The 20,563-nt window shown below is 43.0% G+C and overlaps 4 gene segments (V, D, J or C); 1 reads left to right on the plus strand and 3 right to left on the minus strand.

Moving 5' to 3' along the window:
* Nucleotides 1-470, minus strand: part of LOC117808964 — a 24,443-nt gene extending 23,973 nt beyond the window's left edge. Inside the window, 2 exon segments of the V gene segment in view lie at nucleotides 1-158; nucleotides 343-470. The exon segment at nucleotides 1-158 is cut by the window's left edge and continues 139 nt beyond it. Of these exon segments, the coding sequence occupies nucleotides 1-158; nucleotides 343-397 (213 nt within the window).
* LOC117808962 overlaps nucleotides 1-10,214 on the plus strand; it is a 46,123-nt gene extending 35,909 nt beyond the window's left edge. The window contains 2 exon segments of the V gene segment in view: nucleotides 7,990-8,027; nucleotides 9,698-10,214. Coding sequence covers nucleotides 7,990-8,027; nucleotides 9,698-10,032 — 373 coding nt within the window.
* The window catches only part of LOC117808963, a 28,168-nt gene extending 16,050 nt beyond the window's left edge, over nucleotides 1-12,118 (minus strand). The window contains 2 exon segments of the V gene segment in view: nucleotides 11,642-11,959; nucleotides 12,067-12,118. Of these exon segments, the coding sequence occupies nucleotides 11,642-11,959; nucleotides 12,067-12,118 (370 nt within the window).
* Nucleotides 1-20,563, minus strand: part of LOC117808966 — a 51,811-nt gene that overhangs the window by 29,260 nt on the left and 1,988 nt on the right.

The raw sequence follows: 20,563 nt of genomic DNA on the forward strand, positions 1-20,563 counted from the left end.
ATAAATCAGGAGTTCAGGAGCTTCTCCAGGTTTCTGAAGGTACCAGTGGAGGCTGTTATAAACACTTGAACTGGTTTGGCATCTGAGGGAGACGGTCTGTCCTGGAACCACAGACTGAGATCCAGGAGTCTGAGTCAGGAGGGTGTCTCCTGATGAACCTGTAAAACATGACAAAGAGGAGAAGGTCATGGAGACAAATCCAGCGTAGAGAAAGATGAACAACATCCAAACAGAAGAGTCTCATTTCTTTAACACGGAGAAAAGATGGAAGAAGGTCAATGCTGCTGGTTCAAGTCGTTCTCCCATCAGAGCACAACTTCATGGTCCTGAACCTGGTCTCACCCTGAACAAGGAGCCCCGGGGTGAGCAGAAGCAGGATCAGTGACATCATCATCATTGTTGCTGCGGCTGTGTCGGTGTCTCTGAAAGGCCTGGAAACCTGATCCACACTGTCCTCTTAACGTCTGAGAGCAGAGAGGAAGGACAGATATGCAAACACACACAGGCACTCAGCTGTAGCTGTCCTCAACATATCACACTGTTTCCTCCTCCCTGCTGGGAGAGCTGAGGATGGAGATCATCTGCAGTCATACATCTACACACAAAGATATCACTGAACTGTTGATGACTTTATATCTGTGGAATGATGGCTTCATTCATCTTACACGCCGGCTGTGTATCAGCTGCACGTTGGCTATCCTGTTACTATGACGATGTTCTTAAACCACATCATGTATGTTCTCTGTCCCTCTTCACGTCCAGGATTACTTTCAGGTGTTAAAGGTATCAGGAGGTTTTGGGGGGGCTAGTCTTATCAGAAGAAGATCTTGTGTGCAGACCTGTCTGGCTCTGCACACACAGTCCATGTGACACAACCTTAATGATGTCTGTGACTTTATTTGAATTTGACTGTCTGCGTCTGAGCAAGAATAAAAAGAAACAACAAAAAGAAAGAGAATCCTTGAGTCACGCCATCATGATCCACAATCCAGACAACATGCAGGAGCCCAGCGGTTCCACTCATTATTCTCTTCCTCCCTGTAAATCAAGAGAAACTGTGTTTGTTTGAAATGTGTGTCGGAGAAAAATGTGCCTTCAGCAGCCTGTTGTTGAGTTTGGTGAGCGGGTTTCTGTAGACCAGAGAGGTTTTAAAGGTTTAAAGTTCTTCATCAGGTCTGAGCTGCTTCAGTGAACTGTGTCAGTATGTGTGTGTGTGTGTGTAAGTGTGTGTGTGTGTGTGTGTGTGTGTGTGTGTGTGTGTGTGTGTGCGTGTGTGTTTGTGTCTTCAGTGAACTGTAACAGTCTGACTGAGGGAGGTTTTTGTACGACGCTTTTTCACTGTGTGAACACTCTCTGACTGTTGATGATGTGAAAACTCTGACAGTAGTAAACTGCAGCATCTTCAGTCTGGACTCCACTGATGGTCAGAGTGAAGCTAGATCCAGATCCACTGCCTGTAAAACGACCTGAAATCCCTGATGCTCGAGTGTTAGCCTCATAAATGAACAGTTTAGGAGTTTCTCCATCTTTCTGTTGGTACCAGGCTAAGTAGTGAGAAAAAAATAAAGAATAAAAATCCTGACTGGTCCTGCATGAGATGGTGACTCTGCCTCTCGGAGCAGAGCTCACTGCTGCAGGCTGAGTCACTGTGACCTGTCCTCTGGACTCTGAGGATACAGAGACAGAAACATAAAGCAGCGTCAGGGTTTTGTGGGCTTCATTTCAGAGGGACGGATGTTCATAGAGGAGAGGAGTTTGATTCTCTGGACTTTACCTGTGAAGCAGCAGCAGAGGAGAGTCCAGATGAGGACGCAGATCAGAGTCATGTTTTTGAGGAGGAGGAGGAGGAGGAGGAGGAGGAGGAGGATTTCTGTGGCTTCTGTTGTGATGAAGGACAGCTGTCAGTCATCCAGTGTTCAACTCTCAGGACTATAAAGTCTCCCAGAGCACTGGAGCATGGTGCTGCTGATGCAAAGTGGCTCTCTATGGAAATGCTCTGTCCAAGCTCCTGGTGTTGGTGTTCTCTCCACCAGGGGTCTCTTTCTGGTTCTCCATCTCTGTTCAGTTTTTTAAAGTTCTCCCTCATCCATACATTAATATCAGAAACAGAGGTGATGAAGGGTTAAAGTGTAACTGGGTTGTTGTTGAGACTAAGATGTTAAACTGAGTGTCGTCTGCATAAAATGATAATGGACGTGATGATGAGAGATGATACGACCAAGTGGAAGTCTGTACAGTGAGAATAAAAGAGGTCCAAGAATTCTTCCTTGAGGAATGTTGTTGTTAAAATCCCGTGTCTCAGACTCTCAAGCACTGAGGCTGATAAATAATGATCTGTTCAGAAGAAAAGAAGTGAACCAGGATAAAACACCATCACAGAGACCATTTCTCCAGAGTCTGCAGTCGTCCACATCTGTATGATGTGTCACTGCACAGCAACAAACATGCTGCTCAAAACAACTGAAGACAGATAAGCTCCATGTCATTAGCTGATGTTGAACTCTCTGTAACTACTACAGAGACTTCACCCTCTTGAAGTGTTTGGGTGAACTGTTCACTAATGTTTTGAACGCCAGATTAAGTAAATTCTGTGAAGATAATTCCATTCTAAGGGAAACCCAGGCAGGATTTAGAAGGAGTTACTCCACCACTGATCATATCTTTTTGTTAAAACATAATGTTGATTTGTATTGCTTCAAAAAGAAACGTCTGTTTTGTGCCTTCTTTGATTATAGCACAGCTTTTGACACAGTCTGGAGGGATGCCCTCTGGTACAAATGATTAAATGCTGGGATAACTGGTACATTTCTGAATGTGGGAAGAAATATGAACACAAATATGAAATCATGTGTATTTGTTAATGGTGATGAATCAGATTTTTTTGTTAGCCTGTCATTAGTTATGCAGGGTGAAAATCCATGGCCTCTGTGACGGTAGTTAAACCAGGAGAATTGACTAGGACCCAAAAGCAAGCGGAAGCTGAGGAGGCAGTTTTTATTTCTTTTAATGGTGAGGTGAAGGATGATTGATCGGGAATCCAAGGTGAGGGTGTGATCCAGGAGAGGCAGGAGTGAAGCGTGAGGCTCGGGGTGAAGGCAGGTGAGTGTCCGGAGGGAGAGCGTGGCAGAGATAGGGCGGTGGTGCAGGAGGCTCGAGGAGGCACTGGAGGAAATGGGAAGACAGCAGCAGTTAGTTGAAAACAAACACTACGCATCATCAAAGACCTGTATAAGGAAGGAGTATTCTGTCATGATCCTCATCATGGCAGCCCTCTCCTCTCCCTCTTTGTGTGTGTTTTGTCATTTCCCTGTCTGTTGCTCCTCCTCCTGTGTCTCTTCCCCTTGTTTGTGTCTTGTGGGTGAATGTGGGCGGGGTTTCCATTCTGCAGGCAGCACCAGGTGAAGCCACTCAATAATCAACCCTCTCCTATAAAGACTCCGGATTCTCTCCTACTCGTTGCCAGATCGTACTTCAGTTTTAAGTGGTACACTGAGTCCGTGGCTCCTCAAGCATGTTTTTATTTTGCTTGTCTTTGTGTGTGTCAAGCTGACGTCCTTGTGTGTTTTCATCTAGATTCAGAGTTTGCCGTGCATGCTTCCTGCTCTCGTGCTGATCGCTTCCCTGTCTGCTGCTGAACCTGCCTGCCTTTGCCTGAGCTCCAGTTACCCTCTGTGGAAGGACACTGGAAAGAGGGACTGCTCCGCTCGTTACCCACGGCGCCATTACCACGGAGTTCACTCTAAATAAACACTTGTATTCTTCACAATCCAGCTTGCCTGAGTTCTGCATTTTGGGTCCAGTCCTAGTGACAATCATAACATATTCACTGACTTCTCTGAGCTGTCGACCAGACTAAATCTCCCCGGCCCACACTTCTTCCGATTCCTTCAAATCAGACACTTTATTAAAACAAAGTCTCCTCATTTTCCCAATCACCCACCCGGGTCCCCGATTGACTCTTTCCTCACCTTTGACCCCACTCAGAAACGCTCCATCTCTTTACTACACAGCGCCATCGACTCCCTTAACCCCGACCCGACAACCAAACTGAAGCTGACATGGGAGCAGGAACTTGACATTACTATACCTGATGACCAATGGGAGCAAAGCCTTGCTCTTGTCCATTCAGCCTCTCTGTGTGCCAGACACGGTCTTTGGCAGTGTAAGGTTTTATTCAGAGCACACTACACAAAGGCACGACTGGCTAAAATCTACCAGGACACTGATGACACTTGTAACAGATGCAAGAATTCACCTGCTAATCACTCCCATATGTTCTGGTCCTGCCCACAACTACAAGGTTTTTGGAGTCAAATTTTTAGGAACAGTATTTCACACAGTCCTTCTCCCTGACCCACTCACTGTACTATTTGGTGTCCCACCTTCTGGAGTGCCCAACCTCTCAGCGGCCCAACGGCATGTCTTAGCCTTTACAACCCTACTAGCTAGACGCCTCATCCTGTTCAGGTGGAAGCACACGCTCCCTCCTTCCCATAACAGCTGGCTCAGGGAGATCCTCGGTCATATCCAACTTGAGAAGATCCGATTCTCACTTGCAGGATCAAGGAATTCTTTTGACAAGACCTGGAAGCCCTTTACCGAATACTGAGACAAAACAACTGTTCATCCAGACGAAGCTTAGTTGCCCCCCCCTCCCCTCTCTCTCTTCCCTTTTCTCCCCCTCTTCCTCCTTTCTATCTCTAATGCCTTAATGTTTGTCTAGCTTTTCAATTTTTAGTCCTTTATTTATCTATCTTCCCTAATTTGGTCTGTCTGTTTGTGTGTTTCATGTGTTTTTTGTTTTTGATTTTGTTGCCTTATGTAAGTAATGTGAGGTTTTGGGTGGGAGGGACTTGGGGTTATGGTCGTGAATAGGCCAGTAAAATTGCTGCAATATGTTGCATTGAAATGCTGTCATTTGTGCACAGATTCTTTGTACCTACTTTTTTTTACACTGTCAAGCTAACATGCACTGTAATATCAAAATCAATGAAAAGAATTGTGAAAGAAAGAAAACAAACAGGAAATATCTAGACACTAGCGATACTCAATGTACTGGCGAGACGGCCGATGTACCGTTGTAGAAGCAGGAATACTCTGGCACCGACTCCTCTCTCCTCAGAGCTTAAGTGCAGTGTCTTGATGAGCTTGATGGGGAACAGGTGTGAAGGTGCAGGAGAAGCCAGAGCAGGAGAGAGCCAGTGTGGAGAAGAGCCCCGCCCAACACTCTGTGGGGAAGACTCCACACAGGCAAACACAGATCACCACAGACATCGTTCTTTGCTTTATTCATGACTGACCTCAGAGACTACCTATTACAGAGTGGCTGTCAGCCTATCAGCTTTGACGACACAGTCATCAATCACTATATGCAGCTTATGATACTGATGTAAGCAGATGACACAATTGTCATGTTTACAACAAAAAGGGATTACAGAAAGCAACAGAGCATCTGTGTGAATTTTGTGAGAAATGGAAGTTGAAAATGAACAGTGATAAAACGAAGGTCACAGTTTTTGGTTATATGAAAGCAGATGTTAGTAAATTTAAGTTTGAATGCGATGGAGAAATGTTAGAGATTGTACATTATTTTAAATACCTTGATGTCACCATGAACTACAACGGTGCATTTAAAAGCACACTTAAGGAGCTGCAGAAACAAGCTTCCTGAGCAATGTATTCCATGTTCAGTAAATGGAGAGAGGTTGACCTGCCTGGAGACGCCACATTAGATTTATTTGACAAGCTTGTTATGCCGGTTATGTTGTATGCATGTGAAGTGTGGGGGTTTGAAAATATAGATTTATATTATGGTGTTTCTCTCCAACAGCTTTGACAACATGAATGTTTCAGTCACAGGTTAAATGATGAGGATTTGGCCTTCAAAAAGCAACTTTAGCATCATGATGCTTTTAATGACTTTTGTTTTTATTTCAAGGAAAGTGAAAAAATGTGAGTGTTTGAAGGCAGAAAATATTTAGACATTAAACCAGACTGTAGATACTTATCATAGATGAGGGCAGGCCACTGGGTTTCACTGGATTTACTTCTAGTTTGGACTTCTGCTTAATTAAACAGTTCATATGAGTTTGTTCAAAAGTCTGATTGAGACATTTTTAAAAAAGGAGGAGATTATTAATTTAAATAATGATGACTTTATGGACAGAATCAGTGAGACATGAGGGTTTGTAAAGTATAACTGTATATCATCAGCATACAGGAGGATTTTATGTGTGTGTGTGTGTGTGTGTGTGTGTGTGTGTGTGTGTGTGTGTGTGTGTGTGTGTGTGTGTGTGTGTGTGTGTGTGTGTGTGTGTGTGTGTGTCTTCAGTGAAGTGTGTCAGTCTCTGCAGAAGCTTCCAGCTGCAGCTGTCAGTTCAGTTTCTGTTCAGTCTGACTGAGGGAGGTTTTTGTACGACGCTTTTTCACTGTGTGAACACACCCTGACTGTTGATCTCATGAACACTCTGACAGTAGTAAACTGCAGCATCTTCAGTCTGGACTCCACTGATGGTCAGAGTGAAGCTAGATCCAGATCCACTGCCTGTAAAACGATCTGGAGTCCCTGATGCTCGAGTGCTAGCATAGTAAATGAGCAGTTTAGGAGTTTCTCCATCTTTCTGTTGGTACCAGGCTAAATGGTGGTAGATGCTCAAAACATAAACCCTCTGACTGGTCCTGCATGAGATGGTGACTGCGCCTCCCGGAGCAGAGCTCACTGCTGCAGGCTGAGTCACTGTGACCTGTCCTCTGGACTCTGAGGATACAGAGACAGAAACATAAAGCAGCGTCAGGGTTTTGTGGGCTTCATTTCAGAGGGACGGATGTTCATAGAGGAGAGGAGTTTGATTCTCTGGACTTTACCTGTGAAGCAGCAGCAGAGGAGAGTCCAGATGAGGACGCAGATCAGAGTCATGTTTTTGATGAGGAGGAGGAGGAGGAGGAGGAGGATTTCTGTGGCTTCTGTTGTGATGAAGGACAGCTGTCAGTCATCCAGTGTTCAACTCTCAGGACTATAAAGTCTCCCAGAGCACTGGAGCATGGTGCTGCTGATGCAAAGTGGCTCTCTATGGAAATGCTCTGACAGGGTCTTAATTGACACTAATGATACGTTTATCAATGGACTGATTAATTAATGTCAGTATTGAAAGGACGTCTGCAAAGACCACATCAGTCCTGTTTCAGGTTCCCTCCATTGGCTCCTGATACAGATCTTATTGTTGACTTATAAGGACGCTCTAGACCCCGGTCTGACCCCGAGGTCCTCAGCTGAGGCTCTGCCCACAGTGGAGGACCAAAGGTGAGCGGGTCTTTCCTGTCAGAGCTTCTCTGGAATAACGTCCCCGGGGAGATCACACTCCCAACTTCTTTCTCCTCTTTGAAATCTCTTTTAAAAACACATTTGAATGGATGTGCTTTCACTGGAGATGTCACCTGAGCGTGTTTTAATCCAGATGTTTTGATTCTTCTTCAGGCCGTATCACTGGCAGGATTCTATCAGTTTATATTTGGGATCTTTTCATTGTTTTAATATTTTCTCTTTTGTTGCTTTTATTCTTCAAACCTTCTTTTATTTCCTTTCTTATTTGATGGTCATGACATTTTTATCTTCCTTTATGTCTCTCTGACTTTGTGGATCTGTTTGTAGTTTATTAAGAACCTTTGAGTCTTTGTCTTCAGCACTTTGAAACCCTGTTTTAAACAGTTTTATATCAAAGAGATTATTATTTAAATTCATTAGGATTTAGGTTCAAACGTCTGCAGAAATCCTTTTGAGAAATTATCTCCATTTTAATCAAATATTTTTAAAAAAAGCATCTAAAAAATGTAAAATGTGTCACAATGTTTGATTTAAAGATTGAATAGAATCTGAAATAAATCCTGTGAACAGAGACGTTCAGTGAGTGTGTTTGTGTCAGAGTCAGAGAGCCGTGTCTCTCTACAGTCAGAGGTTTTTGTACGGCGCCTCAATGACTTTGTATCACTGTGGTACACGTTCGGTGGAGGAACCAGACTGGATGTTGGAAGTAAGTCAAATATGAACTCTTTATTGTTTCAGGAGCTTCTTTGTTTTGAATGTGAAATCTGTAGGAGATGAATCACTTCGCTTTTTGTTCAAAATGGGAATTCTTTAAGAAAACAGACAAACTTCACGTTGAAAGTTTAAAGTGTTGCAGAAAAAAAAGAGAGTTTAAATTGAATAACTTTAAAGGCTGAGCAGTTTTTAATGAGTCACTGAGTTCTTGTCTTACTTTGATGAAGGAGTTCCATCTTGAGGGCTGGTAGGTTTAGTTCAGTCAGAGTCAGAGAGCCGGGTCTCTCTACAGTCACAGGTTTTTGTACGGCGCCTCAATGACTTTGTATCACTGTGGTGGACTTTTGGTGGAGGAACCAGACTGGATGTTGGAAGTAAGTTTCTGTCCAACTACTAAAAGCTTCAAGTGAAATATTCATTTACATTTAGTGTTTTTCTGTTTCATTCAGGACGATATTTCCTCATGACTTTGAGTAGTTCTGTTTTTATGTCTCCTTTGCCGTGGAACTAAACTCAGAGCAGCTTTACTGAACACATCTTGAAGCGTTCCTCTCAAACTGAAACACTTTAAAACACTTGGAGGTTCTAAAAAATCCACCGTCTGTTTAACATTTTGAATATTTAATCTTTGATTTGAATCCTCTGTAAGCCTTAAGAAAAGCTCACCTTAAAGACCTTAAGGCGACCAATAATGGGCATTGCTTTAACCTGATATAAATCTGTCATATATTGATGAATCCTTCCAATTTATAAAAAGATATTTGAATTAACTTCAGTTTTAATGAGACATACTGAATCTTCACTAATATTATAATTAACCCTTTAATTACCACGTGTTAAAGTGTCAGAGAGAGGAAATTCATGGTGTCAAAAAACACTAAAAATGTATAATCTCCTGCATAATCTATATTTTTTTATTTGAATCAACACAGGCTGACATATGATGATAACTTACAACAACAAGGATTTTCATGACCTGACTATTTTTCATCCAATATCATATTTTTAAAAACTCACGTTAAAGGCCTTATGGCATTGCTTTAACCTGATATAAATATGTCACATGATAATATTTTTTCACTGACAAAATCCTTCTCTTTTTGTTAATTCAACTATTTGCTAAACAACAAACAGCCATGATGAAGTGATAAAGAAAGAGGGAGCTGCGTCTTGGTCTCAGAATAACCTCCCACAGTTTGTTAAGAGTCGTTTAAATGGATCTGAGAAACAATCTGTCAGAGTCACTTTGTTATCTGTGTTGGTGAGTAAAGCACAGGAAGGTTTCTGATATGTGGGATCAGAAGTTGTTACAGTTTGGACCGTTTTTTAACATTTTGTTCACTTTTTCATCCTTTTGGTTCTAATTTAGATTCTCATGAAGAGCTCTGAAATGCAGTCAGTAGTTTTTATGGGATTGAATTTGTAGTTTGATGTGTTTGAGCTGGTTCTGTATGATGAGTGTCTCTGTGCTGATATGCATGAGAGGCTTCTTAAAGGGAAGTGAAACAATGTGTGAGTGAGTGACTGGTGGAGCAGAAACAACACCTGACACAAACTCCTTCAAGGAGAAGTTCAACTTTCAACATTAAAGCTGTCTCAGTGTCTGCTGTTTGATTGACAGCTGTGTGCTCCCTGTCCTCTAAGCTGATTGGTGTCTCCTAGGTGATACGCGTCCCACCCTGACGGTGCTGCCCCCCTCCGATAAGGAGCTGCAGCAGGGGAGGGCCACGCTCATGTGCCTGGCCAACAAGGGCTTCCCCTCAGGCTGGAGTCTGGCCTGGAAGGTGGGCGGCGGCGGCAGCATCAGCAGCATCAGCGGGGAGGAGAGCAGGAGCCCCGGGGCGCTGCAGAAGGACGGCCTCTACAGCTGGAGCAGCACCCTGAGGCTCACTGCAGACCAGTGGAGGAAGCTGGGCTCTGTGACCTGTGAGGCCACCCAGGGCTCCCAGACTCTGGTCTCACAGTCCCTGAGCAGAGAGCAGTGTTCCCAGAACTGATCTGACTCACTGGGACCCTGATTGTGTTTGTTCTCTGTTCCTGCTCTCAGTCTAAACTCTCTGTCTCTGGTTCTCTCTTTCAATCATGACATGTTTCATGTTTCAACATTTCACTGTTTCTACTCATGCTGATGGATTCAATGTTTGAACACAATAAAGATTTTATTATGTGTATCATCAAAGTGGCGTGCATTTTCACTTCCTGTCTATCATTCCCTTCATATATAAGAAGCTTTAGTCGAATACAGACTTCTTTAAAACTCTAACAGAAACTTCCTCTCATGTAACTCACCTTCAAGAAGATCCATGTGTTCTGTTCATGTATTATTAAACTGCATAAAGAACATTCATCTGAAAACATCTGATATTTCTCAAGATAACAAAATAATCAGGGTATCATCCACATAAAGACAAATACAATTCATGAAAATCCAGATTTTAATTCATATAATGTTGAAGGATGAAAGACTCAACTCAAGAGAAGTCTTTCTTTTTCAGCTCTTAGTCAGAAGATTCACTCATTGTTGTATCAGCTATGTCCATGCATGCTCTAACTGTATACATGCTTTATATATGATTAGAAATATGTAGAATTACACACTAAAGGGAAATATATTATCTGTGTTGTCAAGCTCATTAAGTTGACTTTGGACACTCAAGTCTGAAATTTGGTAATAAATATCAAATTTGACTTGAAATGGAAAGAAATGTAAATATTGAAGCAGGTTATTTTCATATCTTGGTGTTTGTATTGTTAAATTCTGAACTATAGATCAGTGGAGAGTCATGATGTGATGCAGAGGTCGATGATCTGATTTAACTCCCATCAGAAACTCAAAGCAGAAGTCTGGAACATGTGGATGTAAAATTTGGAGAACAGGGAACATTTTATGAGAGGAAGAAAATTAGAATTTTGTGTCAAATCTGAAAATCAAACTTTGACTCAAAGCCACAGACACACCTTTTAATGTGGACTCAATATTTTAATAACTTAACTTGTCTCCAACACACTGACCAAATTTGGGGGGATCAGATGACGCCCCTGGAAGAAGTTTATTCAAACATGGATGTTCTTCATCGCCAAAATAACACCTTAATATTAAATTAACATTAAATGAGCTGACGTCTTGTTGTTGTTTTTGAGTATGGGTTCAAGAGGCTTATTTTTTTGAGAGGTCTTAAAATGTTAAATATGCAAACTACATTTCATACATGGAGGAGAAGGTAACCTCAGTAGGGACATTTATGTGGACAGAATCAGTGAGACATGAGGGTTTGTAAAGAGTAACTGTATATCATCAGCATACAGGAGGACTATATGTGTGTGTGTGTGTGTGTGTGTGTGTGTGTGTGTGTGTGTGTGTGTGTGTGTGTAAGTGTGCGTGTGTGTGTGTGTGTTTGTGTGTGTTTGTGTGTGTGTGTGTGTGTGTGTGTGTTTGTGTGTGTGTGTGTGTGTGTGTGTGTGTGTGTGTGTCTTCAGTGAAGTGTGTGTGTGTGTCTTCAGTGAAGTGTGTCAGTCTCTGCAGAAGCTTCCAGCTGCAGCTGTCAGTTCAGTTTCTGTTCAGTCTGACTGAGGGAGGTTTTTGTACGACGCTTTTTCACTGTGTGAACACCCACTGATCGTTGATCTCATGATAACTCTGACAGTAGTAAACTGCAGCATCTTCAGTCTGGACTCCACTGATGGTCAGAGTGAAGCTAGATCCAGATCCACTGCCTGTAAAACGATCTGGAATCCCTGATTCTTGAGTGCTAGCATAGTATATGAGCAGTTTAGGAGTTTCTCCATCTTTCTGTTGGTACCAAGATAAGTAGTGATCACCATCAGTATAAACATTCTGACTGGTCCTGCATGAGATGGTGACTGCGCCTCCCAGAGCAGAGCTCACTGCTGCAGGCTGAGTCACTGTGACCTGTCCTCTGGACTCTGAGGATACAGAGACAGAAACATAAAGCAGCGTCAGGGTTTTGTGGGCTTCATTTCAGAGGGACGGATGTTCATAGAGGAGAGGAGTTTGATTCTCTGGACTTTACCTGTGAAGCAGCAGCAGAGGAGAGTCCAGATGAGGACGCAGATCAGAGTCATGTTTTTGATGAGGAGGAGGAGGAGGAGGAGGAGGAGGAGGATTTCTGTGGCTTCTGTTGTGATGAAGGACAGCTGTCAGTCATCCAGTGTTCAACTCTCAGGACTATAAAGTCTCCCAGAGCACTGGAGCATGGTGCTGCTGATGCAAAGTGGCTCTCTATGGAAATGCTCTGTCCAAGCTCCTGGTGTTGGTGTTCTCTCCACCAGGGGTCTCTTTCTGGTTCTCCATCTCTGTTCAGTTTTTAAAGTTCTCCCTCATCCATACATTAATATCAGAAACAGAGGTGATGAAGGGTTAAAGTGTAACTGGGTTGTTGTTGAGACTAAGATGTTAAACTGAGTGTCGTCTGCATAAAATGATAATGGACGTGATGATGAGAGATGATACGACCAAGTGGAAGTCTGTACAGTGAGAATAAAAGAGGTCCAAGAATTCTTCCTTGAGGAATGTTGTTGTTAAAATCCCGTGTCTCAGACTCTCAAGCACTGAGGCTGATAAATAATGATCTGTTCAGAAGAAAAGAAGTGAACCAGGATAAAACACCATCACAGAGACCATTTCTCCAGAGTCTGCAGTCGTCCACATCTGTATGATGTGTCATTACAATGTTACAATGTTCCAGTGTCATTTATCAGATGCTTTTGTCCTTTTATCGACGTACATATGAGAACAAGAACAACACAAGCAAAGATCTAGACAAGAGGAAACAAGATCAGTAAGAGGAACAAAGAGCTTCAAGTCCATTTGGGTGCAGGTACTGCCAAGCAGTGTAAAGGCAATGCACAAAGTAAATAAGGAACATCTACAATGAAGCAACCAAACCATTTAAGACCTTCATTATCATCATCAACAATTAACATCAGGCAGACTTAGTGGGCATGAGGTTTTGAGATCCAAACTGGATATTGATCTGTGGGTCCACAGGGGGACTGGAGATTAAGACACATAAGTGAACAATATTTGAGAGGAATAGTCCTTTAGTGTTCATAGAAACAGTCTTAGATCTTTGAGTTCAGCTCATGAAGAATGGGAGCAAAAAAAAGTGTTGCATTTATATTTTAGTTCAGTGTAGATGAGGGCAGTCGACTGGGTTTCACTTGATTTACTCGGATTTCTTCTAGTTTGGACTTTTTACTTTTCCTCCATTTGAAGACAAATCTCCTCCTAAAATACGTTCAGAGATATTTTAAAAAGTACTTTGAATACTTCAGTATTTTAAAATCAAGTACTCCAGGACTTTAACTCAAGTCACAATCTGACTGAACAACTTTCACTTGTACTGGAGGAATGTTTGACCAGGAGGATCTATACTCTGACTGAAGTCATGAAGACGTGAACTTTGACCCTCACTGATCATCAGCATACAGGAGGATTTGATGCTGGTGTGTGTTTGATAAGATCCTGTCCTGTGTGTGTGTGTGTGTGTGTGTGTGTGTGTGTGTGTGTGTGTGTGTGTGTGTGTGTGTGTGTGTGTGTGTGTGTGTGTGTGTGTGTGTGTGTGTGTGTGTGTCAGTCTCTGCAGAAGCCTCCAGCTGCAGCTGTCAGTTCAGTTTCTGTTCAGTCTGACTGAGGGAGGTTTTTGTACGACACTTTTTCACTGTGTGCACACTTCCTGACTGTTGATGACATGAACACCCTGACAGTAGTAAACTGCAGCATCTTCAGTCTGGACTCCACTGATGGTCAGAGTGAAACTAGATCCAGATCCACTGCCTGTAAAACGATCTTGTGTCCCTGATTCTCGAGTGCTAGCACCATGAATGAGCAGTTTAGGAGTTTCTCCATCTTTCTGTTGGTACCAGGCTAAACGTAGGTTGCTTCTATAAACATAAACATCCTGACTGGTCGTACATGAGATGGTGACTGAGCCTCCCGGAGCAGAGCTCACTGCTGCAGGCTGAGTCACTGTGACCTGTCCTCTGGACTCTGAGGATACAGAGACAGAAACATAAAGCAGCGTCAGGGTTTTGTGGGCTTCATTTCAGAGGGACGGATGTTCATAGAGGAGAGGAGTTTGATTCTCTGGACTTTACCTGTGAAGCAGCAGCAGAGGAGAGTCCAGATGAGGACGCAGATCAGAGTCATGTTTTTGATGAGGAGGAGGAGGAGGAGGAGGAGGAGGAGGAGGAGGAGGAGGATTTCTGTGTCTTCTGTTGTGATGAAGGACAGCTGTCAGTCATCCAGTGTTCAACTCTCAGGACTATAAAGTCTCCCAGAGCACTGGAGCATGGTGCTGCTGATGCAAAGTGGCTCTCTATGGAAATGCTCTGACTCAGTCCAACAGGTTGTTTCATTCCACTGCTGATAGTGTTCATCATTCATCACTTCCTGCATGAAGCTCACATTCATGTTAAGTTTGTATCTGTTATTTTCAAGAGTTCATTTTTAAACTGAGTACTTCATTAAAAGTGAAATATTAAAATGAACTGATTGAACACGTCAATGAAAAGACTTTCTGGGGTTTAAACTGAACTCACAAACCTTCCATGAAAACTAATCATGTGAAATAATGTGAAGTCAAATCTGGAACTTTATAACATTTTATTCTGTTAAAGATCAGCATCACTTTTTAACATTTAATCCACTAGGGGGCTTCCAGAGGGAGGTTTTTCTCCTCCATGTAATTCACTGGAGGGGCGTCTACAAGAACCACTTCTATATGTTTTCCACTCAAACAGAACGAGGGAAGGCACGTCTTAATGTTTTATCTACTCCATCAGAATCCAAGAGGACACTTCAGCCGGGTTATTTTCTGACATGAGGGCACTTGAGGGCTTTACATTAAAACATTGAAAGCATTGGAAACATTCAGACAGGCATAAAAGAACATCATTAAAAAGACAAATATAATAAAACATAGAAATGAAAAGGAACATTAGAAATATGTTCAAAATTACATTAAAATGTTAATTTAAAGTGAGTTAAAATAATCTAAGATAGGAAGGCAGAGGTAAATAAAAAAGGTCTTAGTCTTTGATTTAAAAGAGGTGAGAGTTGGAGCAGACCTGCAGCTTTCAGGGAGTGTGTTCAGATATGTGGAGGAGAATGACTAAACACTGCTTCACCATGTTTCCTTCTGACTCTAGGGACTCAAAGCAGACCAGTCAGGGTTCCCACTCTTTTCCAGAGATCATTTTCCAGGACATTTCAAGGACATTTTCATTGATGATCAAGCTGGTGTGACAGTCTAAATGTAGTTCCTAATTTAGTTCCTAAATAGTTTAATATGTTCCTCTCAGTGGAAGTCTACATTGAAGACATGTAGTCTATGGCTATCAATGACATCATCTCTTACATACTTTAAAATGATGGCAAATTAATAATAGAATAATACATCCACAGATGTACATCACTTCACTTTATTAGTGCAACCAAGTAACAATGATGGGAACATCTCAGCTTTCTCTTTTCTCCAAAAATATAAAATGAACTAAGAAAAAAACAAAAGAGCCAGCAAAGGAATCAGGAAGCTTCCTTACTGAAATAATGACATAATAATAATATTCAGAGGATCAGAGCTTTAATGACCTCAATAGAACTGAATGACAAAAATGGTCACAAATGTTTCTCAACTCAACTCAAAATATACCTTCTTAATCCTGATATTCATCCTGCTAAGTGTTCGATATAAAACAAAACAAATGTCACGTTTCTTTATTTTAAACTCTGAAGAAATCTCACCGGTGTAAAGACTCTCTCTGTATTTGAAGATCTCTCACAGATTTATAAAAATGTGAACTGTCTTCCTGCATGGTGATGTCTATTATGATCAGTGATGTCTACAACGTGGAGTTTCTGTGTCGCTCTGTTTGTTCCCTTTGTTTTCACTATCAGGAGTTTGGACTCCTGCCAGCTACAGCAGGGGTTTTCAAACTGTTTGGAGCCAGGGACCCCTTACAGGTGAGAACATAGTCCAAGGACCCCCTCATGATTTTAACACAGATTAAACACATTAGTGATGTCATGATCAGAAGCTGCGGCTCTGAGAGTCGATGCTTTATAGTGGATCAGAAGAGCCGGCTCACATCCAGAGAGAGCCGGCTCACATCCAGAGAGAGCCGGCTCACATCCAGAGAGAGCCGGCTCACATCCAGAGAGAGCCGGCTCACATCCAGAGAGAGCCGGCTCCCAGTTAGTTCCTGTCCCTGCTTAGCTCTCTCAGTGCTCAGCCCCAGCTCTGCTCACAGCAGAACTTTGTTTTGATTGGTCAGCATGGCGGCCATGCGGCCAATCACACGTGAGGATATAGGATCCAGGTGATGGAGGGGAAAGTGATGGTGGCTTCATCTGTTCCTTCAGTGAGAGTCTTCTTGAAGACCGGGCAGATACTCACTGAGAGGAGAAACCGGATCAGACCGTCCAAGCTGAGGGATCGGATTTTACTCAAAGCCAACCTGAAGACATTAATAATGTTTGCTCCAGTTTGGTTATGTTTCTGTTTACTTGAGTTTGGTTCTGGTTCTGGTTCGGTTCTTGTACGGTTCTGGTACGGTTCTAGTTCGGTTGTGGTTCGGTTCGGTTCGGTTTGGTTCTGGTTCGGTTCTGGTTCGGTTCTGGTTCGGTTCTGGTTCTGTTTGCTTGAGTTCGGTTCGGTTCTGGTACGGTTCTGGTACGGTTCTGGTTCTGTTCTGTTCTGGTTTGGTTCTGGTTCGGTTCTGGTTCGGTTCGGTTCGGTTCGGTTTGGTTCTGGTTCTGGTTCGTTCTGGTTCAGTTCTGGTTCAGTTCTGGTTCGGTTCTGGTTTGGTTCTGGTTCGGTTCTGGTTCGTTTCTGGTTCGGTTCTGGTTCTGGTTCGGTTTGGTTCTGGTTCTGGTTCGGTTCTGGTTCAGTTCTGGTTCGGTTCTGGTTCGGTTCTGGTTCGGTTCCGGTTCGGTTCTGGTTCGGTTTGATTGAGTTTGGTTCTGGATTGGTTCTACTTCTGTTTGCTTGAGTTCGGTTCGGTTCTGGTACGGTTCTGGTACGGTTCTGGTTCTGTTCTGGTTTGGTTCTGGTTTGGTTCTGGTTTGGTTCTGGTTCGGTTCTGGTTCTTGTTCTGGTTCGGTTCGGTTCGGTTTGGTTCTGGTTCTGGTTCGTTCTGGTTCAGTTCTGGTTCAGTTCTGGTTCGGTTCTGGTTTGGTTCTGGTTCGGTTCTGGTTCGGTTCTGGTTCTGGTTCGGTTTGGTTCTGGTTCTGGTTTGGTTCTGGTTCAGTTCTGGTTTGGTTCTGGTTTGGTTCTGGTTTGGTTCTGGTTTGGTTCTGGTTTGGTTCTGGTTTGGTTCTGGTTCTGTTTGCTTGAGTTTGGTTCTGGTTCTGTTCAATGAGTTTGGTTCTGGTTCTGTTTGCTTAAGTTTAGTTCTGTTTATAATCCTAACCCTAATCACAACCCTAACCCTAATCCTAACCCTAACCCTAACCCTAACCCTAATCACAACCCTAACCCTAACCCTAACCCTAACCCTAACGCTAATCACAACCCTAACCCTAACCCTAATCCTAACCCTAACCCTAACCCTAATCCTAACCCTAACGCTAATCACAACCCTAACCCTAACCCTAACCCCAATCACAATCCTAATCCTAACCCTAACCCTAACCCTAACCCTAATCCTAACCCTAACCCTAACCCTAATCCTAACCCTAACCCTAACCCTAACCACAATCCTAACCCTAACCCTAATCCTAACCCTAACCCTAACCCTAACCCTAATCCTAACCCTAACCCTAACCCTAATCCTAACCCTAACCCTAACGCTAATCACAACCCTAACCCTAACCCTAACCCTAATCCTAACCCTAACCCTAACCCTAATCCTAACCCTAACCCTAACCCTAATCCTAACCCTAACCCTAACCCTAACCACAATCCTAACCCTAACCCTAATTCTAACTCTAACCCTAACCCTAACCCTAACCCTAACCCTAATCCTAACCCTAACCCTAATCCTAACCCTAACCCTAATCCTAACCCTAACCCTAACCCTAACCACAATCCTAACCCTAACCCTAATTCTAACTCTAACCCTAACCCTAACCCTAACCCTAACCCTAATCCTAACCCTAACCCTAATCCTAACCCTAACCCTAATCCTAATCCTAACCCTAACCCTAACCCTAACCCTAACCCTAACCCTAATTCTAACTCTAACCCTAACCCTAACCCTAACCCTAACCCTAATCACAACCCTAACCCTAACCCTAACCCTAACCCTAATCCTAACCCTAACCCTAACCCTAACCCTAATCCTAACCCTAACCCTAACCCTAACCCTAACGCTAATCACAACCCTAACCCTAACCCTAACCCTAACCCTAATCCTAACCCTAACCCTAACCCTAATCCTAACCCTAACCCTAACCCTAATCAAAACCCTAACCCTAACCCTAATCACAATCCTAACCCTAACCCTAATCCTAACTCTAACCCTAACCCTAACCCTAACCCTAACCCTAATCCTAACCCTAACCCTAATCCTAACCCTAACCCTAACCCTAACCCTAACCCTAATCACAATCCTAACCCTAACCCTAACCCTAATCCTAACCCTAACCCTAACCCTAACCCTAACCCTAACGCTAATCACAACCCTAACCCTAACCCTAACCCTAACCCTAACCCTAATCCTAACCCTAACCCTAACCCTAACCCTAATCACAATCCTAACCCTAACCCTAATCCTAACTCTAACCCTAACCCTAACCCTAACCCTAACCCTAATCCTAACTCTAACCCTAATCCTAACCCTTACCCTAACCCTAACCCTAATCACAATCCTAACCCTAACCCTAACCCTAACCCTAACCCTAACCCTAACCATAACCCTAATCACAACCCTAACCCTAACCCTAACCCTAATCACAACCCTAACCCTAACCCTAACCCTAACCCTAATCAAAACCCTAACCCTAACCCTAACCCTAATCACAACCCTAACCCTAACCCTAACCCCAACCCTAACCCTAACCCTAATCACAACCCTAACCCTAACCCTAACCCTAATCCTAACCCTAATCACAACCCTAACCCTAACCCTAATCACAACCCTAACCCTAACCCTAACCCCAACCCTAACCCTAACCCTAATCACAACCCTAACCCTAACCCTAATCACAACCCTAACCCTAACCCTAACCCTAATCCGAACCCTAATCACAACCCTAACCCTAACCCTAACCCTAACCCTAACCCTAATCACAACCCTAACCCTAACCCCAACCCTAACCCTAACCCTAATCACAACCCTAACCCTAACCCTAACCCCAACCCTAACCCTAACCCTAATCACAACCCTAACCCTAATCCTAACCCTAATCCTAACCCTAATCCTAACCCTAATCCTAACCATGCCCAACCCCAGCCATGTTGGAATAATTTTCCAGGTGTTTTCCAGTACTGGAAAGCTGGTCAATTGTTTTCCAGGTTTTCCAGGACATGTGGGAACCCTGCCAGGACCTGATGACCTCAGAGGTCCAGGTAGTTCATAAAGTAGCAGCAGATCAGCCTAAACCATTCAGGTCTTTATAAACCATCAGCAGGATCTTAAATTCTATTCTCTGACAGACAGGATGCCAGTGTAGAGATCTAAGAACTGGAGTGATGTGGTCTACTTTGTTGGTCCTTGTTAGGACTCGAGCAGCAGCATTCTGTATGAGCTGCAGTCCTCTGATGGACTTCTTAGGGAGTCCTGTAAAGACCCCGTTACAGTAGTCTAGTCTGCTAAAGATAAATGCATGGAGGAGTTTTTCTGCATCCTGCTGAGACATGAGTCCTTTAATCCTTGATATATTCTGAAGGTGATAGTAGGCGGACTTTGTAATGGTCTTAATGTGGCTGCTGAAATGAAGGTCTGAGTCTAAGACTACACCAAGGTTTCTGGCTTGGTTTGAACATTTCATCTGTGCAGATTGGAGCTGAGCAGTGACCTTTAACCTTTCTTCCTCCAAAAACAATCATTTCAGTTTCTTCTTTGTTGAACTGAAGAGAGTTCTGACTCGTCCAGTCATTGATTTGTCTCACCGCCTGCATCTCCAATCTCCCCTGCCCTTAAAGTCAGCGTATGCATGGGTCAGAGTTTGTTTACCTGTAGGCACATTTTCCCTTCAAGCTTGTTTTTATAAATCACAGACTTGGTTCTGTTTTGTGCGAACGCAACATTTATAAATGAGACCCCTGGAAGACTGAGCTCAGACGAGACATTAAATCAGACTGCAGATACTTATCCTGTCATAGATCAGGACAGAGGATTGTGTTCATCTTTATTTTCCTGTATTTCTTCTGGTTTGGACTTCTGCTGAATCAAACAGGTCATATGAGTTTGTTCAAATGTAAAGGGGAGAAATTATGTAATTAAATAATGGTGGCTTTATGGACATGATCAGTGGGAACTTTGGTGATTGTAAAGAGGGACTGTATATCATCAGCATACAAGATGACTTCATGGATGAGTGTTTAGGAATATACTGTGTGTGTG

Source organism: Notolabrus celidotus, unplaced genomic scaffold (genome assembly GCF_009762535.1).
Source record: "Notolabrus celidotus isolate fNotCel1 unplaced genomic scaffold, fNotCel1.pri scaffold_190_arrow_ctg1, whole genome shotgun sequence".
Classification (NCBI taxonomy): domain Eukaryota; kingdom Metazoa; phylum Chordata; class Actinopteri; order Labriformes; family Labridae; genus Notolabrus; species Notolabrus celidotus.